The sequence below is a fragment of the Rhynchophorus ferrugineus genome, unplaced genomic scaffold, assembly GCF_030347505.1.
Source record: "Rhynchophorus ferrugineus isolate W39M unplaced genomic scaffold, kcgeb_rfMv2 rfM9, whole genome shotgun sequence".
Taxonomy (NCBI): domain Eukaryota; kingdom Metazoa; phylum Arthropoda; class Insecta; order Coleoptera; family Curculionidae; genus Rhynchophorus; species Rhynchophorus ferrugineus.
The window spans coordinates 39,641,144-39,667,158 of record NW_027472588.1 but is presented as its reverse complement, the minus strand read 5'-3'; the positions used below and the strand labels follow the sequence as shown (position 1 = coordinate 39,667,158).

The 26,015-nt window shown below is 33.0% G+C and overlaps 1 protein-coding gene across 5 annotated transcripts in view; it reads right to left on the bottom strand.

Moving 5' to 3' along the window:
• The window catches only part of cno (adherens junction formation factor afadin), a 204,989-nt gene that overhangs the window by 164,231 nt on the left and 14,743 nt on the right, over window positions 1-26,015 (bottom strand). For all 5 annotated transcript variants that reach the window (XM_076414990.1, XM_076414991.1, XM_076414998.1 and 2 more), the window contains exon 2: window positions 614-734. In XM_076414990.1, coding sequence (XP_076271105.1) covers window positions 614-727 — 114 coding nt within the window. In that variant the 5' untranslated portion in view covers window positions 728-734. The remainder of the gene's footprint in view (window positions 1-613; window positions 735-26,015) is intronic.

Here is a 26,015-nt window from a genome sequence, read left to right as displayed (position 1 = left end):
ATTATTTTTTTACAAAAAGGATTTTACTGTTTAAAAAAATCATTTACCATTTTCATCGATTTTGATAGGGTAGAAGAATGTATAGAGAAGGTTCATACCAAGTTTCGAATAATTCGGTTCGGTAGAACTTGAAATATCATGTCAATCGTCTCGGAAAAAGTAGTTTCCAGAAATACGCGTTTTTAGAGGCATCTCAATTGGTTAGGTGACTAAAACGGTTACATATAGCCAAAAATCCTCTTGATTTATTCAAATTTCTACCGAATAATAAGGTAAGAATTACGTCTTAGGGCGAATACATAAATATGAACCCTCGTACTTGAAAGAATACTGTCGTTTTGGCAAACAATAATGAATATATTGTTAAAATACACATTATTGATAAAAACAAACTTATTCTCAGGCCCGATAACTACTCATATAGATGTACGACGCACGCTGGAACCGGAATCTCGCTCCGACTGGTACCCCTGAGGGTGGGGTTCGCCCTTAAACTTCCAGTCATTGTCTCGCATCGCTCGTTCAAAACCGACGCGAACGTTTTCCGTCGCCCTTTCCCGAACGGAACTACCGTTTTTTTTCCGAAAAAATAATACTCGGCTCCGGTACTCACCTCGTTGGGTTCCGACAGCTCGAACAAGTCCAATCGGTTGGCGTTCCATTGATTGATGACGTTTCGCAGGGCCTCCCTCTCGAGGGCCCTACGATCGTTCGACGAACCGATCATCTAGGCCCTGAAACAAACGTTTCGAATGAATATCTTACATTAAATATGAAAAAAGTACCAAAAAAAGTGGCAATTCAGGCGACAGGAGCTTACATTAGCATTAAGCCTACGGAATAGCGAGTGACCAACTTAACATAGAAATCATCCCAGAAGAAATCCGGTCTTACCCAGCCTGGTTACTGGCGTGACTGGGGTCACTTTTTACACTCTTGCCTAAGGACAAACACAAAAATAAATTTACGACCATGCCCCAGCAGGAATCGAATCCGCAACTATCACAGCACTAGGAGGACCTTCCTGTCGCCTTTACCACTGCGTCAACCAAGCCGACATTTAACACGTTTGCTTATAAGTTTTTTTAAATTTGCTTTGTCAACCATGTTGAAAGATTCAACACAACTCGAAAAAGACACTTAAAATAATTAAACCGAAATCCCTTGTATATAAATGAAATTGTTTCTATAGAAAGTATATAATTACTAACGTTGGGAACTATTAACTGAAAACAGTCGAAAAAGCCGATAGTCGTAAAACAGTCTGTAGTAAAAAAACTGGCGACTGAAAATAGTAATCACTGTTTTTTTTATCCAATTAGTGATGTCAGACGAAGATGTACATACTTCTTCACGTACTAACTTTAAAAAAGAAAAGGAAAAAATAATTACTGAATACTATTAACATATAATTTATAATTTCATTTTAAACGAAGTAGAATTACTTTAATATTTGAATGTTCTGTGGGTCTGTAAAAAGGAATGGAAATTTTCTATGGAATGTCTTGTCGTCTTTTAATATGTTAATTGCTGTTTTTAAATAATATACTACAATAAATATAGACAATACAATAGAATTTAAACAAAACCTAAAAACTAAAGATGTACAGTAACCATAAACACTAAATAAAAATTAAACATTCACCTAATCATAGAAAAAAAAACTAATTATGACATAATTAAAAATGATGGCACAATAACTACTAGAGCTTTTTTAAATAAAATCGATAGAGTTATGGAGATATTACCTATTATTGCCATAAAAAGAGTCAAAAGTATCTTACTATTTATCATTCGCAATTACATTAATAATCTTGAAAAATATCGTTCAAAAATGGTGCTATATTAATATACAATATATTGTTTACATTTACAAGCAAACTACCAAGAAAAATTAATAAAACTATATATATTACATATAAATCTATGTAAGCATAAATTGGGTACATTTTTGTCAAGATCGCGGCTAGAACGACAGAGTCAGAACGTAAAAAATCAGTCGATTGAAACGAGTAGAACCAAAAATCGTAACTAAAAGTACACGACTGAAACAGTCGATAGTAAATAGTAACAAAATCAGTCGAACCGAAAATAGCAACTGAAAACAGTCACTTGTAAAAAGTAGTAAAATCAGTCGAACCAAAAATAACGACTCAAACGGTCGATAGTAAGTAATCAATTACTAAACAGTCGATAGTCCTTTTCAGTCCATAGTTCCCAACTATTTAGAATAATATTAGAATTAATAGTTAATATAAAATGTTAATAATTACCAAAAAGGTTCGAAATATCCAGTAAATTCTTAACTAATTCCACAAAATATAAACACCCCTACTGTACGTCCTGCTTTCTAAAACAACTTCTGAAAGTTAAATATGTCTAAGCCACTTCAATATATACACAAAACTGTTTCACATGCGCTCATTGAGGATACCTTTTTATATTCTCTATATTTTGTGTCTACGTCGTAGTTCAGTGTGACAGTTATTAGGTTAGTCAGTTGTTGCTCCTGTAGTATCTGAGTACCTGAGTACCTCCATAATACTTCTCAGGACTTTGGTTGGAGGTGAATTCAATATGCAGTGATTTACTCTCGTTAACCTCAAAATAACCTCAATATCAGTCAGAATGCATGTTAATATTTGTACACTTGTTTTCGTATTAAAACATAAACTTAATGAACTATTATATTCGAATATATTCACTCCTCGTAATCTTTTAAAATATCTTAAAAATAGACATAATAAATCGAAAAGAATTTATCACTATCCCCCACGCATATCCATTTAAAAAGCATACCGTACCTCTGACGACTTCCATTGCTGTAACCAGTGCTATACAAAACCACTACATCACGTCATTTCTCGAGCTATAATGCAAAAAAAGAGCCGGACATTCAAGGCAAATTTCTTCCACATAACTGTTTAAGTCATCAAAGTCATATTACGCAGTTTTTGTCGGTCTGATATTAACGCAGAGGTTGGGTTGTTGTACTGATTTTAAATATTGTACAATAAGCTCATGGAGCATCATTTATTTGTAAAGATATAGCTAACAATGGAACAAAACGCATTCGACTTTGATTTTTTTTAAATTGTTTTATGTGTTATTTCATCACTGTGAATGATACTTGGGAATGTCACTCTTATCTCAGGGCATGGAACTGCGTGAATCCATCTCGTCAGCAAAAGTACCAATGGTTTCAACATGTAAGTTGTTTTCCAGATTTAGCTCCCTCTGACCTATCTCACTATGTATGTTAGTATATGTAAAAAATGTAAAAGGCTTGTGTCGATAATATTTTTTATATCTTGTTCTTTTCTTTTACAGAGTTTATTGTCACATAAATATTTTGATTTTTTTTTATATATACTTTAAAGTCTCCTTTTGCCAACTATGGGTTTATCTGGACTGGGCCTAAAGTTTAACGTGGGCTCCGAACCACGGTTCTCAACATTAAGCCTACCGACTGGCGAGTGACCAACTTTAGAAATCATCCCAGAAGACATCCGGTCTTGAAAAAACAAAAACAAAAACTTGAAAACTGTAAAATATCGTAAATTTTCACGGTTATATCAAAAAAAATATATGTATTTTCAGTTAAAAGAAAGGAAAATCCATATTAAATTGCTTTACAGTTTATAATTTTTAAGATATGAGACATAAACAGAAATTCACTTATATGAAAACACACATTTCATTGTATATTTTGGAAGCTAAAAACTGTGTGTAAAAATTATTAGACACTATTCTTTATAATCCTTTTAATTTTCATGAAGTTGTGACGGAAATCTTGAAAGTTTCACGACTATATATGTGGAAAAAGTGTCAAGTCAAATGTTGCGTAATCTTTATATTGAACTATACAGTATTTTACTTTTACAGTGTTTATGTCTTTATAAAAACATATATATTCTTTATTTATACACCATAAAATTCGTCCATATTTGAAATATATTATCGACCACCACTCACCAAGAACAGATTAAGCAAAATACATCGCTATTGGATATGTGTCACACCTGAAAAGCCTTCCACAACTTCAATTTCCTTATACTTAATAGCTGACATATTAAAAAATCCTTTATTCGCTAAAATGAACACATTTGGCAATATAGTGAGTCATGGCTATCTTAATTATTATAGTGTTGCCTTATCTATAACACGAAAACGAAACTGATAAATTGCTTCATACAAAACTACCTAATTTATGACTTTATCATCAGTCGGTCAACAGTTCGGTAAATGTTATCGTTTTTAGTTTCCATTGTGTTACCCGAGTATTTTCAGCTGATTTCAATATATTTTGGGACGTTAGGAATTGGCTTATTGCACCAATATAGAAGGTTTGATGGATGCTTTTAACTTCCAAAACCCTATAGCAGTTCTGTAAAAGCTTTCTGCGTTCTGCTTGACACTCCCGGTTTTTATGCTTCTGTTCTTGTAGGTTATTCTGTACACCTCAGAGAAAACTACAATCATATGAAGACAATCAAAATATTGTGTATGAACGATGGAGAATAAGCCGGGTATATCAAATTCCCTTACTTTTCGCCTCTATAATATATCAGTGGGCTAGCAAATATCCAGTTGGTCACCGAGGGAGCTGAAAATTGATGAAAAGTATGTCCTCCAAGAGACATTGGTACCTGTACATAAAGTTCTTTTACCACCACTGCTCAAAAAATTGGGATTTGTGAAGCAATTTGTAAAATCACTCGAGGAAGATTTTTTTAATTAAGATCTTGTATTAGATATGCTTAGTACAATCAGATTAATACATCAACAGATAGTTGCCTAATTAAAACAATACTAAACTACTTAAGTTAAAGTTAAGAATACTCTTATATACTATACAATTTGGTTTGGTTTGGTTCGCTTCAATCTTCTGATTTCCTAGCTGTATTGCTTCCACGTTGGTGTGATCTAGCAACCTTATTTCATGGTTTAATGCGAAGTCTTGGATCACTTCCTATATCCATTCGTTGATTACGTAGCAATAAACTTTGGTAATTAACCGTAGAACTTTGTTTTGGGTGCGTTGGTTTACTAGTTGGTTTGATGTCTTAGTGCAACCCCATATTTGCACCCTATAGGTCCAAAATGACTTTATGATTCACTGATAAACCAATGTCTTGTATTTTGTATCTATATTTTCCACTCTCTAGTCCATTTGTAGACTGCTGACTGCTACTCGTGCTTTTTCTACAGTCTCAAGCAGAGTTATATATTTTTCCATAATAACAAATGTTCCCAAGTACTGTTTCTGTTGTTGTAGGGATATCAGCAGTGTAGATTAGATACAGAAGTTAATACTTTGTAAAAAAGATAATATTTTTCTAGTCGTATAGTAAGAACGTATCATCCTATGACAAAACAGATACCATTTTCGGATTCTCTACACCCAAAAACACAAAGATTAGGTTACCAAACTTAAAACTAAATCTATGTTATGAATATAATATTTATGTATTGATGCAAGTACAACAGAACAGAAGTATACCCAATGTAGAACATATAGTAATAAAAATGACTCTCTTAATACTATTAAATAATAACTAATTGCGAATAATTCACACAGGAACGGTTTACTCGACCGTAGTGCGGTTCGCCGATTCATTGACGTATCTCAATGGTCATCTACTTGTTTTTAATAGCAACGCTCCCGAGATGGTAAACAATAAAATAATTGACGTGGGTTAGTGTAAAAAGAACCGTTGGCTCAGGAAGGAAGGCGAATGTTTCGTGGGAAGTCCACCGCGTCGAATCGACGAAAAAAACACTTTTCTTTTTTTTATTTTGAGTGAGATCAACAGACTATGTAATGCGATGTAGATAGTTGATACATATCTGTGAATTGTAATAGAGAAGTTTTAATAATTACAGAAAAACAAGAGTGATATCACAGTTAGTACAGTAGTTATCAAAACAAAATTCTTCGATTAATTACCAATGCCTATCGCTACATACCCAAAGAAGAACTGCACAATTAGCTGGAAATCAAAAGGATTTGCGAAGTTATCCAAGATTTCGTCTTAAAACACGAAAAAATATTACTAAATCATACTAACGTGGAAGTAATACAACTGCTGGACAGAATATCAGAAGATTGAAGCGAACCAAACCATACGAACATATATAAAGTTTATACCTTTGTGTAAACTATAGCTTAAGTTATTATAATTTTATAATTGAGGAATACATTGATGTATTTATCTCGCACTCGTCTTTCTTGTGAATTAATTCAAGTACAAATGAAATGTAGTAATATATTAATTTATAATTAAGATTCTAAGCATATCTAATAAAGATGTTATCAAAAAAAAAGTACAGTAGTAATCCGCCAAAACCACACTTGCTACCAAGGTACGAGAGCAGCAGTACAGGACTATTTCAATGACATACTTCTTTTATTAACTCAAACTTTGTTTCTTGACAAAGCCGTTTGTTTTCGGAATGACTTCTTCATTCGACCAAAATATCTTACTATCCAGCCATTTGTTCAGGTTTGGAAACAGAAAATAGTCACAGGGGGCCAAATTTGGAGAATATGCTGGATGGGATAGCAGTTTGCCATGGTGGAACAGCACCTTTTCGCTGAATGCCACCATTCTTTATTCAAATCAATAACGAGTCTGTCCCATTGGCTGAATCCACTTCTTAACCATTGAAACGGTTTTAGTGAGATTTAGTTTGGGCACCAAAAAAATCAGTTTTCTCCATTTATGTTAAATTCTGGAGATTGTCTGCTGTTAATTGCTGTCAAACACAAACTAAATGATACCGCTTGCTGAAAATCTCACAAAAGGCTACTAATAGATGGCAGCTGAATGCAGTAGTGATGTGTCCAGTGATGCAGTGTCAAAAATATCGGGAGTGATAATATCCAGTTACTCAGTAAAAGTAGCCACTAACAAGAATTAAAAAATTTTATATTGATAATGTTAAAATAAAAAATAAATTTACAAGTTTAAAAAATTTTATAATACCGAAATGATAGCGAAATTTATAGAATTTTATTGAATTCTCATAGATCACAAACAAGTGGAGTAGATACAGTGGACACAAAAAAAAGTGTATGTAAGCATATTTCGTTAGAATATTCTGGAAAAACCGAAAAGTTTTTAATATTACCTTGTTTTAATGAAAGGTAGGTGTAGGTTCTGCTAATAGATTAGGGATGCCAAGTTTCTTAAACACTAGAAAAAAACTATTCAATTATTTTTAACAAACCTTTTAAATTGGTACTTAATTTTAAAGATTTGTCATATTTTGGTACTTAATTGTAAATAATTTTTTTTCTATCCGATATATCGATATTTTTCTCGATGGCCGACACCGCTATAATAGAGGCAGAACAAAAAAATTCTGTAAAGAAATTTTAAGCTAATTTACCTAAATCGTATATAATTCTGGGCGATGACATCGCATTTGATATCAGTTTTTTACCTGAAATATTATAAGAATTTTTTTATAACATCTTTATTAGATACGCTTAGTACAATCCTAATTTACAATTAATTTATTACTACTTTTCCTATGTACTTGGATTAATTAACAAGCAAGACGAGTGCGAGAAAATACATCAGTATGTATTCCTCAATTATAAAATTATAATTATTTATTAATTATTAACTTGTAGCTATAGTTTACACTAAATGTATACACTTTATACAAGTTCGTATCGTTTTGTTCGTTTCAATCTCTTAACATCCTGCGCGCTGTCCAGCAGTTGTATTGCTTCCACGTTAGTATGATTTAGTAATCTTCGTTCGTGTTTCAAAGCGAAATCTTGGATAACTTCACAAATCCATTTGATTTCCACGTCATCGTGCAGTTCTTCATTGGTTACATAGCGATAGGCATTGGTAATCAATCGAAGAACCTTGTTTTGACAGCGCTGTATGACTAACTGATTTGAATTTTTAGTGCAACCCCATATTTGCACCCCATAGGTCCCAATTGGCTTTATAATTATATTATAGATCAACCTCTTTGATTTTAGATCAAGTTGAGAGTATCTTCCGACTAACCAGTATAGTTGTTTTATTTTGATTCTAATGTGTTTTGCTTTTTGTCTAACGTGATGGTATATTGCAAGAATGGCACATTATATGTTCACAATTTTTAATGACGTTACAAAGGTTACTAAAATGATAGGCCTACAAATTAATTTTAAAGGATTTACAAAACAAGGTGTTACTCTGTATTATATCACATCTGGTACATTTGTAGTCATGTTAAGGCCACACAGACAAGCGTCACTTTTCATTATGTGTCATTTCGTCGAAGTGTGAACAAAACATTTTCCCTTGTTCTTCTCTCATATTACCTAAGCTATATGGAGAAAAAAATCCAGATACTCATGCAAAAAAACATATTTTCGAAGACGAATTTGTCTATTATATCAGCTAGGATAAGTTTATGATTGGGTACATTCGCATTCTTCAAAAACTTCTTTAAATAATTTAAATACTTCAACGAAAATTCCTTCTTTCTAGCTAAATGCTGTTGACAGTCATTATTTTTTGGGGTAATGTTGTTCTTTGCTCTGCTGTTGAACAAGAAGTGTGGGGACAACTTTTAAAATACCCACGCAGCATCCAATCATGAGATGTATAATTACTTTCTATCTAAAGTTATACTAAATTTTTCGTAATTTTTTATCCAGCTAAATGAACAACATGCAATGAAATATATAGTCTATTCAAAGTTTTTTTGTACAAACGTCATCAAGACGTTTGCCGTAACTTGTAAATTCGTCTTAGAATCAGACAATATTTTTCTTCTCATTTTATTCCAGTTGGTGTCTGATTAGTTCGAATACGTAAAAGAATGAGCCTGTCAAAGTCGTCCGGTTGTCAGACGTATGCAAAATTCTTGAAAACAATAGTGATAAGAGGTTATAACTCTAACCTATAAACTATTGTGGCTTTATAATTAACTGTAGTTTTTAGATGTACTATAATGTTAGAATAAATTATGTTTGATAAAATTTTTGTTCAATTATATTATTTGGATTGGAATTTTGATGTATGTCAAAGCCAAACTGAACTAAAACTCGGAGTTGATGCGACCACATTACGACGTTTTGATGTCACAAATTTAAATGACGTTTGTACAAAATAACTTTAAACAGACTATATGTATCTTCATTATGTAAAAATATGCATTATAAAAAAAAATAATTAAATTTAATGAAATTAGTTAAAATAGTTGATACATCAACTGATTTGTATCAAATAATTTTGACGTAAAGACAATGTAATAGGAAAAATTTCAATATATACAGAGTCGTATAACAAGTAACAAGTTTTCGGTCGTTATGGGATTTCTTCTTTTAAAATAACGAATACCAGCTGGCGGATGAAATTCTTTTAAACTCGATGGCAAATATGCATTGGCTCTCGGCCTGTACGGATTACGTGCTGAGTCACTTGCTTGGGACTATTGGCATTTCTGGCTTTATTATTCATAGCTTCTTCTTTTCGATTCGTGTTTCAATGTTACTCATTTTATTTCACTTATTTGTTACCTGGTACTGATATCACATCATATGACAGGTATAAGTAAAATATGACCATATATCATTCATTTATATTAACACAATATTGAGTTTTAAAAACTTAAGTATGCCTGAACTTTGCCATCACTAGATATTAGTTTTAATCTTACATTACAAGTTTATTTACTAGTATTTTATGATACTTGCATTGATAGATATGCAAGGTGATTAATAGATCAATATGTATTTCTATATATATAAAAAAGCTATTTAAGCTAGAGTCAAGAGTAACGCTTATGTACTATACAAGTTCGCGTGGTTTGGTTCGCTTCAACCTTCCGATGTGCTGCTCATTGACCAGCAGCTGTATTGCTTCCACGTTGCCGTAGTAACTTTATTTCATGTTTTAAGACGAAATCTTGCATAATTTAGTAGACCCATTAAATTTCTAGAGCATCGTGTGCTAGAATCTTGTTTTGGCAGCGTTGGATAACTAGCGCGTTTAAGATTTTAATACAACCCCATATTTGCACCCCATAAATCCAAACAGTCTTTATAATAGATTAACAAAGCGATCTCCTTGATCCTGAGACAAGTTGGGACTATCCTCCGGCCAGCCACTATAGTTCTTTGATTGTAAGTCTGATCTAATCTGCTGTTTTGATCTTAATAACACGATTCTTTAAATATTATGATAATAATTTTTTTTATTAATCTCTTAGAACGTTAACAATCTTCCCGTGGGAAGTAAGTATTATTTTATGATTTTGTGTTATATAAAATAATATAATCATCCTAATATGTAGATCACTTCAGTAAGTGATCTGCTGTACAACTTATAATCTAAATATTATTCTATATACCATTAAAACTTATTTTAAAGTCTATTCTAACTTATTCTAAAGACTATTCTAACTTATTCTAGAGATTATTAAATCTCATCCTATGTGTCTATTAATCAGTTCGTATGGTAGTTTGCGTTTGAGCTACACACTTCACTGTCATCGCGCACATTTAACTGTTTGGCGAGTGAATTGGGATGCACTAATAGTCTTTCAGAGTACTTCGCACTAACCCTTCAAATCACACTCGTTATGGGTTCTAAGATATCGGGCTGAATCAGTTTGTTGGACACGTAATATGGGGCATCGACGAGGACTCGCAACACTTTATTTTGGAACCTCTGGAGGATATCTATGTTAGACTTGCTAGTAGTATCCCACAGTTCAATACCATAGGTCCAAATGGGTCTAATATTGACTTATACAGCAAAAATACTAATGAATACTAATGATGCTTTATGTTTTATAAAATTAATTTATATATTTCCTTAAAACTTTTATTCTAGAAAACACAAAGTAATCCAAAAATTGGTTCTATTGGTCATAAATTATATCAGAAAAAATTTCCAATAATTAAACCCATACAGTCATTTTTTATTTTTGCAAGTAAAACTAAATATATAAATATATAATCTGCCTTATTGTTTTAAGAAACAAAGTTATCAAAACAAATTAATAACAATGATGATAATTCATTATTTCACAATAAATGACATCTAATTAAATGAGTTTACAAAGAATAAACACATTTTTGTGCAATATATTTACGACGCACCAAGATAATTTCCAGTTAATTAAAAAAGCAACTGGTTAAAATTAAATGCTAAATAAATTCTAGCTCCAATTAGTAGGCAATCCCGTCCCCCGTCTGTAATTCCCGTTTTTAACGAGGAGTTAATATTATATCACCCGTCTTTTTGGGCCATAAAATTAGGCCGTTAAACCAGCAAAAGTGAAACGCGAACAGATTTATAATCTGCTATTATAATTTTATTTGTACATAGCGAATGTACATCGCAGTATTTATTGCTTGGTTAAGATCAGATTAAAGATATGAAACTTTCTTAGTAGTACGGGCTACTTGATGTTTATATAACAGATCAATTGAAAAGTCCCCGGCCTACTATAGTAAAACACATTTTTTTGGCAAAATTAGTTTTTTTTTATTCAACATAATTCCCGTTAAGAATGATACACTGATTATAGCGACCCTCCAACTTTTCGATACCATTTTGTAGTACGATTTGTCCTTTGCTTCAAAATAGGCGTCAATTTCGGCGATCATCTCTTCATTCGACGAAAATTTCTTCCCAATGAGCATTCTTTTGAGATCTGAGAACAGGAAATAGTCGCTGGGAGCCAGATCTGGAGAATACGGTGGATGAGGCCGATTCGAATTCGAAGCCCAATTCATAGATGTTTTCCATAGTTTTCATTGACTTGTGACACGGTGCATTGTCTTTGTGAAGCAGCTTTTTCTTCAAATGCGGCCGTTTTTCGGCGATTTCGTCCTTCAAACGGTCCAATAACGCTAAGTAATAGTCGCTGTTGATGGTTCTTCCTTTATCAAGGTAGTCAGTAAAAATTATTCCATGCGCATCTCAAAATACAGGCGCCATAACCTTGCCAGCCGACTGTTGCGTTTTCCCACGCTTTGGAATGGGTTAATCGTGTGCAGCCCACTCGGATGACTGTCGATTGGACTTCGGAGTGAAAATAGAAGTAGAATATAAATTTGTTCTGCAAAAGTTTTAGATAATGCTCAAGCTGTCGATAAAATTTGAAGTAGCGTTGAGAACTATCGACTGTTTCGACTGTTTTCGCAAATAGTCAAAAAATTTGTACTTTATTCTGTAATTTTTAAATTTAACTGTAATTTTTCTATGACTAGGTATATCAAAACATATACCTAGTCATGGAAAAAAACTAATCAATGATATAATTAAAAATGACTTTTTTATTAATGAACGGAAATATTTTTACACAAAAATCGAGAGAGTAATCGAAATATTAAATATTATTGCCAAAACAATAGAAATACTATACAAAGATTCCAGAACAAGGTACTGCGAGGTATTGTTGATGCTCCATTCGTAAGGACAATCTGTATAAGAACCTAAAAATAGAAACGGTCAAGGACTATGTCCAAAGATATAAACAGAGGTTTCATGAGCACATCAATGTTGAGTTTCTCCAGATCCTAGATAATGATGGTTTAGACAGAAGATTAGTTACAAGTTAGAGAGTAAAACCATTTGATCTAGTTCAATGAAGTCAGTGCCGATGGTAGAATAAGTAGGTTGTAATTTAAAAACCGAGGGAAATTAGGATAACAAACAATTATTGCAAGACTGCCAAAATAAATAATATTAAAAAAATATTACCAGTTTTCTGTACATGTTGGCAACTTTTCTTCGATTTTACAGTGTGATCGAAATATCAACCGAAAAAGTAACATTTTCTGTTCGATTCATTGTGTTTAACAGTCCTCATTCGCGGTCTACCTGTCCGTTTTTGAAGATGACTACCTTTATTTCTGAGAATCCTATACAATGTTACCAGACATTCCAAGAATTTTACATTTTTAAATACATGAAGCAAAACATTTCTGTAATGCAGTGACGAAAATACTGTAATATTACAAAATTGTAACGTCGGTAGCTTCCACGTTGCCAAAAAAGTAATATTAAATATTTAGGGTAAGTTATATGACTCGGTGAATGGAGGCAAAACGAAATGAAACAGTGGTGTTTACATTATGTGACCGTTATTTACTGGCTATATAAACAATGTGAATAATACAATTAGATAAAACGGATGGCAGCGGTGTTACCTGGTGACGAGGCTTGGACAGTCTAGCACTTCTTGGTAGCACGTCTAAACCGAACGATGGTCGGTTACTGAATGATTGGAAATATCCTTCAATAACATCCCAGATAAACGCCCCGGGGTTGCCAGCTATTCGTTATCGGGTTCTAGTAGGCGCTGCTGGCACCCCGCCCGTGTTCAACATCTGGGATTATATTTCTGGATATTTTGTAGACCGTTATTCCACGATGTAAAATTCGACATGCCTCAAGGCCGCTACAATGCTCCGCTGCCAGAATTTTGCATACAATTATATTAAACAAATAAAAATACAAACATTTATGAAAAAAAAATCAAAAGTTTGTGACATATACACAAAATTAAATTACGGACAAAATAAATCTAATGTGTTGCTCGGTACTGACTTCAAAGTTGTCAGTTGGTAATAGTTAAAATAATATTGTAAATAGTTAAATAGGTCTAGGTACATAACAGGTCAATTAAAAAGTCCCCGGCCCATATAGGCCTTCGTTTCGGCGATTACCTCTTCATTCGATGAAAATGTCTTCATAGCGAGTATTCTTTTTAGATCTGAGAACAGGAAATAGTCACTGGAGGCCAGATCTGGAGAATACGGTGAATGGGGAACCAATTCGAAGCATTGTGCATAGTCTTGGTGAAGCAGCACTTTCTTTTTCTTCAAATGAGGCCGTTATTCGGTGATGTCGTCCTTCAAACGGTCCAATAACGTTATGTAATAGTCGCTGTTCATGGTCCTTCCTTTTTCAAGGTAGCCAATGAAAATTATTCCATGCGCATCCCAAAATACAGACGCCATAAACTTGCCAGCCGACTGTTGCGTTTTCCCACGCTTTAGAGCGGGTTCCTCATGTGCAGTCCACTCGGATGACTGTCGATTGGACTTCGGAGAAATGATGGAGCCATGTTTCATTCATTGTCATGCAAAAACCCGGGTTTATTACGCTTCATCATCTTCAAACACTGCTCCAAATCATCAACTCGTCGTTGTTTTTGTCAAAAGTGGACTCGCACAGAGCTTTCTCATACCCAAATATTCGTGAATGATATGATGTAGACGTTCAGTTGATAACTTTAGACTGTCTGCTATTTCATTCAGCTTCAATTTACGGTCATTCAAAATCATTTTGTGGATTTTTTAATGTTTTCGTCGGTAACAACCACTTTGGGACGTCCATCGCATTCACCGTCTTCGATGCTGATTTCACAACGTCTAAACTTAGTATACCAATCCTTAATGGTTGATTTTCCTGGGACAGTGTCCGCAAACTCGGCATCAAGTCAAGTTTTTGCTTCAACTGTATTTTTTCCATTCAAAAAGCTATATTTTATCAACACGCGAAATTTCTTTTTATCCATTTTTTCACAATAACAAAAGTTGCTTCACTCAAAATGCTATAATTCACAAACTAATGATCCGACAGCTGTCAAATTTATACACGCATCTTTTGAGGGTTAAGGCTAACTAAAAAACATATGGATTTAATTCTAGTAGCGCCATCTATGGGTCAGGTCGGGGACTTTTCAATTGAACTGTTATTAAGCTAAGTTGTATGTAGAATATAAAATACCTGTAGTAGATAGGTTAAATAAGATTTTTGTTTATGTTTATTTAGTTATTGCAACGATTACTATGTACGTATTTTATTTCAAAACATTTTTTGTGTTAAAAACCTAAGTTTGATTATTTTTTAATTTTTAACGAGTTCATCAGTCGGTTCAATTTTTTTGTTACAAATATTTTAACACATATATTACATTATATCCTTCAAAAATGCCGTATTTTGATGTTACCGGGAGTATTCTATTTATATTTTATACAAGAGGTTCGTTTCCTTTAATTTGGCGAGTGCGACTGCTTACAGTGTCGTATTCATATCCCACCCGAACACACAAACATTCCGTTGAAATGTTATGATAGCCGTCCAGTTTAATAACTGTTTCAGTAAACCTTGTCAACAGTTACAACACGTGCAATTACCCGCCAAGTAAGTGAATGACATTTCGGGTAAACACGTCGCGGAGAAAAAATGAAAATCGGAATCGCAATTGCAAGACTGTTCCAGCGAGAGGAGGACGAAACGTTCGTTAGAGAGCTATCGCGGCCGGACCATAAAAAGTTGAATGAAGCGTACCGGCGGTCATGTCGCCGGTAGTATGCTGGAACTAATTCGAATGTAAAAAACTGTTTTATTATTTATTACTGTTAGTAACAAAAACGGTTACAGCGAATTAAATTGGTCGTATATTAGAACGTTGAATTAAGAGCGCATTTTGTATCGGTAATTGAATCCGTCTCTCGGCGCACCGGATGAAAAATTCTCGGTCTAACACACTAACACATTCTTTAATATATCTACACTATTTTGATGAACTTATATGGTCATTAATGAAGAGCCAAGTCGTCTTCCAACTGATTATAAAATTAGGTTGGTGCTTATGAAGTGCAAATATGGCGTTGCACTAAACCATTAAACCGACTAGTGATCAAAAGCTGGCAAAACAAAGTTGTTCGATTTATTACCTCTTGCTTTAGTGAATCCAGTACTAGCAGAAGGGAAAGCATCCATTCTTCCAGGAACTTACACACAGCGACATTCCTAACATAAAACAAGTTATAAAAACCTCTTCAAGAAACCCGTTTTATTTATCAATTTTACTAAATATCTGATTCAACTTAAGCGAGTTGTGTTAAACTGTTCACCGCTTACACATCAGATGTACCAAAAACTGACAACAAAACATATGACAGGATGTGGTTCAAATTACGAGTAAAATACAGTAGCTGTAATACAATGTAACCAACAAATCTATAAAACAATAGATATCAATCTGTATGAATCAGTCCTATGTTTACAATTTTCTATCAAAAGGCAATAAATAACGATTTACACTAAATCATATCCATAAATCTATATATTAAGGTGATATTCTAGCCTAGAAACTTGAAAAAAAACAGATTTTTTTAAAAATATTTAGAAACCGTAATCCTTTAAGAATATGCCCTTAAAAGGACTTTCCAAAATTTCAATTATTTCCGGAGATTAAAGTAAAACCATCATGTTAGACAAAAAGCAAAGCAGATCTGACTCAAAATCAACAAACTGTACTGGTTAGTCGGAAGATGCTCTCAACTTGCCCTAAAATCAAAGAGATCGGTTTATCAGTCAATCATGAAGCAAATTTGGACCTATGGGGTGCAAATATAGAGTTGCACTAAAACATCAAACCAACTAGTAATCCAACGCACCCAAAGCAAAGTTCTACGATTAATTACCAATACTTATCGCTATATAACCAACGAAGAGCTACACGATGACCTCGAAATCAAATGGATATACGAAGTGATCCAAGATTTCACTTTCAAACAATAAATAAAGTTGCTAAATCTCAGCACCGTGGAAGCAACACAGCTTCCACAGCAGACAACACGCAGGAAATCAGAAGAGTGAAGCGAACCAAACCACACAAACTTGTACCGTTTATAAATGTTACTCTTAACTTAAGCTAAAGTAGTTTAATTTTATTTTAATTATTGATGATTGAAGTATTTATGCAAATACAACAGAACAGTAGTAATAAATTAATTTGTAAATTAAGATTGTATTAAGCATATCTAATGTAAGATGTAATTAATTTAAAAAATATCATTATTGCTCAAAACCAACATTTTGGCATGCAACTAATTATAACGTCAACGCGAATACTACTCCATGTCACCGGAAGCTATTAAATGGTACTACAAGAAAAACGTGTTTAAACTTCAATAAACCCAACAATAGATACTAATTCGTAGTGGATATGTAAATGAAACGAAAAGAAGCTACTGATTTTGGAAGCCTCCCCCCTTCCATTTTAACATATGGTGCCATGGGTGCCTATCGTTAATGTTGAAGCAGGTGCATCGCGTTACGCTGACTGGCGTGAGAAAAATTTAGCAACCATATCACGAAATTACTAGCTGAACGAGCAATGTCTCTTGCGAATCTACGTGGGTTTAATCATTTATTTGCCATTAAATTATGGTCAAATATAGGTTACAGTTACCAGTCCTACTCAGTTAAACTTAAATAATTCAACGATGATATTTAACAAATATATCTACTGTTAAATATAATCGATATAAAAAAATTATTAATTACACTACGATACAATTTTGATATATCTTAGAAATTATGGAGCAATTGAACCCAATGTTATGCACATTAAGTGGTTCCCAACTGGTACTCTTTAAACAGTATCAGTCTGCACTTAATTTACCAGTATAGAATTTTGAAAAGATAGATTAAGCCTAACCCCTAAGAAAATACCCTAAAACGCAGCTTTAAAGGCGTTTTTTCTGGAAACGACTTGTTTCTAGACAGTTGACATGATATCTCAAATTCTGCTGAACCAAATTATTTGAAATCTGCTATCAGCCTTTTCAATTCGATAACACTAAAAATGAAATTCCAGACTAGAAAACTCCCTTAAAGAAAGGAACCTAATACCCTAACACTGACTACGAAAAAAATAGAAATACTAGAGAACAAGAACAATTTAAAAGGTATTCATATAATAATTCCAGGATGCCTAGAAAAAGAAAGATAAAAACAATTATTAATATCATATTTACTGTAACTGTGGATTCATAAAGAACTGATTATTCATAAAGAGTGGAAGCGGAAAATGAGGAGATCAGAAAGAACAAAGAGAAAACAAAAGACGCAGAGGAAAAGGAAGAACCAAATAAAAAGAAAAGACGACAATAAAAAATAAAGAAAACAAAAAGGGTTGCCCTTTAACTAAAATAAAAACGTTACAATATATAGAACAAGGAGTCAACAGAACGTTAATAGTAAAAAAATTACAAGAAAAAAGAAGAGATTAATAGAAAAACTGAAGGAAAAAAAATACTATTATAGAACTAAAAATATACAGTAATATATCTTAAAAGTGTCAAGCTGTTTCTTTATGACAAAAAATAAGAGATTAATAGAAAGACTGAAGAAAGAAAAATATAAAATAGAGACTAGATATGGCTGATCCCCTTCACAGGTATCCTTCTAACGGTATTAAATTGGCAATTCCTTCAATAGATCTAATCCAGTTTCCTTGTGACATTTGGAAATATATTTGAAACAAAATATTACATTACATCATAATTAAAATTGCATGCTATTAATTGTTTCAAGTAAACGACGCAACAAATCTTATATCAACCCATAAATTAGTATTCAGACTAAGAGTAAACGCCAATAATTTTCTTTTTATTTGTTGAAAATGCATGTCAGGCATAGATAAACCAACTCAGATACGTAACTTCTCAACCTTCATTGCTACAACGTCGATGCAATAATAAGTACGTTTCCATTTTATATTATTCAGTGGTTCATCATACATGGTGAATGTCTCTCATTGTGTAGCTTAAGAATGCAATTTTGAAAAGAACCTTTAGAAATAAACAGGTCAAGAACAAAGATAATATACGACATTTTTCGAATATTCGCAAAAACTAAAGGACTTTAACACGCATTATTTGATAATAAAGCAATGACATTGCAAGGAATGTTTACGTCTTAAAATTGTATTAAATGTTATCAAAAGATCTCTGTTGTCCCATCAACTTTGACTTTTAGCTTATTCTGTCTTTAGACATATAACAAAGTACTAATATAAATAAAATAATGAGAGAAAAATATTGTTATCAAATACAATTTATTGTAACATTATAATACATGTAATTCATATATTTTTTCATCAAATTTCACTTAGTCAGTTAACCACTAATCGATTAATTCCCAATATTTTTTTACATCTTTATTAGATACGCTTAGTACAATCTTTATTATTATTATTATTACAATTAATTTATTACTACTTTTCCTATGTGCTTGGATTAATTAACAAGCAAGACGAGTGCGAGAAAATACATCAGTATGTATTCCTCAATTATAAAATTACAATTATTTATTAATTATTAACTTATAGCTATAGTTTACACTAATAATACACACTAAATGTTCACACAAGTTCGTATGGTTTTGTTCGTTTCAATCTCCTGACATCCTGTGCGCTCTCCAGCAGTTGTATTGCTTCCACGTTAGAATGATTTAGTAATCTTCTTTCGTGTTTCAAGGCGAAATCCTGCACAACTTCGCAAATCCATTTGATTTCCAGGTCATCGTGCAGTTCTTCATTGGTTACATAGCGATAGGCATTGGTAATCAATCGAAGAACCGTTGTATGACTAGTTTATTTGAATTTTTAATGCAACCCCATATTTGCACCCCATAGGTCCAAATTGGATTTATAATTGTATTATAGATCAAGCTCTTTGATTTTAGATCAAGTAGAGAGTATCTTCAGATTAGAGTAGAATCAGATTTGCTAGTTTGCTGTTAGCGAATAATCTTTGTCTGCTTGCGGGCTTAATTCACTTAAATACTTTTGAAAGCAATTCTGTTTATATTCTTTGATCTTTTGATTCGTCTGATTACTAATTCTATTAAACGTGGTTTTGTCAGCAGCATTTCTGGTCCTGTGCCATACTCTTCTAACTTTTCGCCTTTCTTTTATCATTTCTCTAATTCCGATGGGGTAAAGTACTTCATATTAACACTTGTTCACGATTCCACCATTTGTCAATTTCTTCTTTCTTCTTTCGTATGTCTGATGGAGATCATCCAATCAAAGGTGTTATTGTAGACAATGCTTCTTTTCGCTTGTCCAAAATGTGACATGAATTCGTGAGTAGACGAATACCTGGTGGTTTCTTCAAGTTCTTTAATAGTTTATTTTCAAACAAAACAAGAAAGATGTTCTGATTTTTTATTGCCGTCTGACAACAGTGTATAGAGGGATAATCTACAGCCCTCAACGCGCTGCTACATTTTCCTGAGTCTTCTGAGAATATTTACCAGATTAACAGTTTCCTCTGAAATAATGGTATTAAATTATCATTATATTGAGAACACAATATAGGAAAAGACTACTAATCTCATTTGCTTCATATATTTCGGATATATTTGATTTCGAGTAGAGCCTACGTCAAGGTGATCTTGATCTTGTGACGTTTCGCATGTGGTTGGTTTCCTTTTGACGAATCTAACATTAAGTTCACTCTTTGAGATATTTTAGTCACGGTGACCATACTAATATTCACTGTAGCTGCAATACGTCAAGAAATATTTCCAATGCAAACCCCAGCAACTTACATTTCATGTAAATAATGTTAACCTCTTTAAGTCATTTTACTGGCCCCATCTGGTTCCTGTTCCTGTTCGAAACAACCGATTAGAAACGCAATCTGTTCCTGATTTACCATTTGACAACAATAATTCGCACTATATAGGCTGAATTGGTTACCAGTTCGAACGCATCAGACAGCATTGTCTCTCTTTTTAACTAGAACAACATCAGAAAGAATTTACAAACTGAGACAATAAATTTCGTGATGATATGAATTCGCTGTTATTATGGACCGACTATATCTATATATTTTCCTTTATAAAGGATCTATCGAGTAGGCAGTAGATTTATAAAACGTATTTTAAGAAATAACAACTAAACACAACATGCTGACTTATGTTAATTAAAAATTTACGATGAAAACAGTGGACGTTCGCTCAGAACCACAAACTTTAGTAAGAAGAAATTTAATATCGGCAGAACAGTTTTTATTTAACAATGGGATATGAAAAAGTCTTTAGAATGCCGAGTAGCGATACACAGCCACAGACACCAGACGGTAATAATAGCTGTCACAAAAGGACAGTGACATAAGCATTCAGGTAAATGCAAGACCATTTTGTGTTTTTCCTCACGAACATGTAATTCATTAAAAAATATAGTTTATTAATATAAAATTGGGGTTTTGAAATCTGTCAGTTCGGTTTTGCCCAGTTAATAGAATGTTAATTAAATAAAAAATGTTATATTTAAAAAAAACCGTAAAAGTTAAAATAAAAGAGTTCTAAGAAATTCTGTGATCTTTTTTGAACTAATTTATTTGAATCGAAATGAACGTTTTCCCAGATACTTCTGATTCTTTTATTCGGGTTTTATATCAACTTCTTTTGATGAGTAAACGGTTCAAAAAAAATCGATTTGTTTTGAGAATCGAAAAACAAATAACCGAGAAAGTTTTTATCAGTTAAAGGTAAACAAATTATTTGGTTTGACTACTATATTTTTTGTTATTTCTTGTATTATTAATTTGAATTCTAACGGGTGTAATTTTTAAAATGAAAACAAAGCAATTTATTGAGTAATAAAGTGAATAAATAATGAAGAAAACGAGCTCCTAAATGAATTTTATAAACATTTACCAGTGTACGATCATATATTCCTACAATATAAAGAAAAATATTTACTAAAAAATTAAATATATGTCTTGAATAAGGGGCAATCATCCCATCATGGATAGATTACAAAAAGCTAATATTAAATATCTATTTTCTTGTATAAGAAATAGTTTAATGGGCTATATTTTAGTGTTAAGGGTAACTGAAGCTACTTATCAAGTCTTGGCAGGCTGGTATGTGTATGTCGATACACAGAAGTTTCAAACATTTCGAATACTTACTTAGACAATGCATAGTTCCCAAAATGTTGCCACTGATGCCAGTTAAAGTAAAATAATTTAAGTTTAAAGATTCACAAGAGAATTAAATATGTTAAAGCATGCCTAAACACAGATTTTGTATAGTACTTGAAGTATTACAATTAAATGGCTTGAGTATGTAAAGCTATTATTAAAATAAACTTTTTTTATTATTTAATTATTACATTGTTACTAGTCGATTCCGACTAACCTACAATTTGTCTTTATGTTAACTTAAATCTAGGTATATAACTAGGAGGACCAATCGTCCTATATCAGTCTCTGGTAAAATAATGTCTATACATGTAACTGCTGTATTTCTTATTGTATGCGCCTAACTACACAACACTACACAAGATCAGATGGTTTTATTCTTTTGAGTCTGTGTCCTGCTCTGGTGGTGCCCAAAAGTTGCAATACTTCAATATTCTCATGAGAATGGGGTCTTTTCTCATGCCCCCTTGCAATTCTCTTGATTTCTTGACTGACTGTGGGTATCTGAAGGTCTCGATGTAGGTAATCAGTCTTATATATATTTGGGTGCAATAGTACAATACTTATCAGGACTTTGTTATGAAAAATTTGCATTTTGTTTATGTAACTTTTTGCAGAACATCCCCATAATTGAACTCCGTATGTCCATATAGGTTTCAGTATTTGCTTATATAATAATAATTTATTATGTACTGATAATGGTGATTTTCTTCCAATTAGCCAGTACATTTTCCTATATTTTAATTCCAGTGCTTTTCTTTTATTCATTACTAGCGACCCGCCCCGGCTTCGCACGGGTGCAATGCTGATACTAAATTAAATACACTACAGAAAAAATATGAACGTTGTATATAAAAACATAGCGGCCCGCTCCGACTTTGCACGGGCATAAAATATATATGCCTATGTCACTCAATGAAAACATGATTAAAATCGATCCAGTATTTTTGGTTCATTCATTACTGCCCTTGGCCTGCACGCATTAAATTTGGAGTAAAACAATTCCTCTTCCCCTATACTTACTATGAAGATTTCCTGCTATCTTTGGAATATCTAAATTCATACAATTTTTATTACATTACACATTTTTAAACGCAAATTTTAAATTCGTAATATCTCCGAAAATATTTGTTTAATTTACATGCTGTAAGGAACCATATTGATCTATATTAATTGCACACTGTATTTAAGGTACTTAATTCGATAAGGATTAATGCCGTTTTGCTTAAAATAGTTTCGTAAATAAGCCATTTTCTCACGTAAAAAGTAAACAATAAAAATGGTTAATGTGGGTTATCCCTAAAAGATAAACATATACCATCGCGGACTTTTTTGTAGACCTTTTTATGGTGTACAATACTGTAGTACATTAATTTGATCTAACTCGTAGGGTTAGGCAGCGTTTTTGCTAATTGCTAAATAAGCCTAAAAAATAGGTTAATTTACGACATCACGTTAGAAACCTCTAAAATTAGCAATGTTGCCTTAGTATATTATGCATGTATTATACATACAAACCTTCCTCTTGAATCACTCTATCTATTGCAAAAAAACCGCATCAAAATCCGTTGCGTAGTTTTAAAGATTTAAGCGCACATAGGGATATAGGGACAGAAAAGGCGATTTTGTTTTATACTATGTAGTGATATATTCCTTCCAGCGAAGTTTTGCATCAAGATTCATTCCGAGATATTTAGCGTTGTTGCTATATAGAATGATAGTATTATTTAATGTTGCTGGTGCTTGTACGGTCTGATTGTAGGTGAAATGCACATGCACATAATTTACTTTCGTTATTTTTTATTTTCCAATCTTGTGTCCAATTATTTATATTGTCACTTGCCTGTTGTAATTTTCGTGAGGTTTCTTCACTATTGTCTCCGACAGCTATAATCGCTGTATGAGCAGCAAATGTAACCATCGTAATATTCTCTGTTTTTGGTATATCACAAGTGCAGAGTAGATAAAGCATTAGCTCCAGTACGCATCCTTGTGGTACACCTGTTGAACCAAGACGCAACAACGACATTCTTCAGCATGACAACTCTCTCCACATGTTGTAGGACCGGTAAAAACATACTTAAGTTAAAATGGAAAGTGCTACCAATCCCGCCTTATCCTCCAAACCTTGATCCTTCTGATTACTACTTGATCAGTGCAGCGCTTTACTTCTTATGAAGATACCAAAAAATGTTTCGATTCGTGAATAGCCTGAAAATATATGTTACATCGCTGTTTCAAAACGAATTCCATAAAATAGTCGAAAGGTGGGAAAAATAAAATACGTTGTATCATTTTTTCCACCATAAAGATTCAATTTAAAAAAATAAAATTAATTTATAGGCCATAAAAATAAATGTTTCTTTTTTAAATATGTCTATCATATATTACTGATCATTATTTATATATCATACTATCATATATTATATATTATACTTGACTACAGTATATACATGTTCAACATCAGCTTTGAAAATCTTGAGAAATAACAAGAATACCATCACACACCTTTATTCAAATTCCGCACGTCAATTATGCCTCAATAAATCTGCCGTGACGACGCCTCATACCAATCCATTGTTGTCCGCGTTGCATTTCTATTAGACAATCGTTGTTACCTAATAAAATGCGTCGAGGAATATTCACACAAGGGGACACAATCATCCCTTTCCGATGCGTATTCAAATACACGACAATGCATCGAATATACAAACTCCCCTTTCCACCAGCCTTCGTTTTCGTTTTCTTCCGATTCATTTTCAAATCTCGTACGAAACGAGGTAGACCATTGTCTCCGCCATCCAACAATAAACCATTGTTCGGCTGAATGACATCTGTCAGTCCGCTCGAGCACAGTTACGAGGAACCGTACAGATTCTTGTATATTTCTTCCTCGAGATTTGACCACGTCTTTGTCTCGTTTTTCTGACTTATTTTCCGACCATGAAATATGTTAATAAGGATGATTAATAAGCGGTTCACGATCCTGCATTCACTAGACCCGGTATACTGACGAAATCTTCTTTTTTACTCTCTAAATTCTAAAGCATTGCCATCAAAGTTGAAGTCATTTAATTAATACTTTTTTTTACTGAACTACTTGTACAGTCGCCTATCATTTACAGTATTAGAACACCTGTTCAACCATTGTAATTAGCGATTTCTCAATGTTTAAACTAGTACCACTCAATCATCCAAGCAGAAAACTACGATGGAAGAACTTTCACCAGATCATTTATGTTACCTATACCGCATCGAGTGACTGTTGGTAAGATCTGAAGTGATAAATTGGTCAAAATAACCGGTAAAGTGCAGAAAAGTTATTTAATTACTCCCAAACCAGAAATATCATCACTAAATAGTATCTATCCAACTAGATAGTCTAACAAAGTTCATTCAAGATCAAAAATTGCAATACCGAAGCACGATAGTATAATGTCAGCGATGATATCCTGCAAAGATTCTGAAATAAAGTATTACGTGCGACATTCGACGCACCTTTCTTCACATGCGACATCACAGTGACATGCATTCTAACAATTTTCATCTGAATAACATCACTGAAAACGTGATCAGCCATTTGAACACAATAATGGAGATATACTACTATAGGGAAATGAATAACATGCAGTATAAAATAATTTACAATACATTTAATTTTGTTTAATATTGGCTAATTATGTTGCTAATTTGTAATATATAGTTGTGGATATTTGATGAGATTCAGAAAAAATAACAATATTTTTTTAGTATTGTTATTTTATCGAATAAATCACAATAATGTAATAGTCGCTGTTGATGATCCTTCCTTTTTCAAGGTAGTCAATGAACATTATTCCATGCGCATCCCAAAATACCAACTTTGGAGCGGGTCCATCGTGTACAGTCTACTCGGATGACTGTCAATTGGACTTCGGAGTGAAATGATGGAGCCATGTCTCATCCATTGTCACATATCGACGCAAAAACTCGGGTTTATTACACTGCTCCGAATCATCAACTCGTTGTTTTTGGTCAAAAGTGCGCTCGCGCGACACAGAGCTTTCTCATAGCCAAATATTCGTAAATGATATGATGTACACGTTCAGTTGATATCTATAGTGTCTGCTATTTCATTCAATTTCAATTCACGGTCATTCAAAATCATTTTGTGGATTTTTTAATGTTTTCGTCGGTAACAACCTCTTTTGGGCGTCCACAGCGTTCACCGCCTTCGATGCTCATTTCACCACGTCTAAACTTA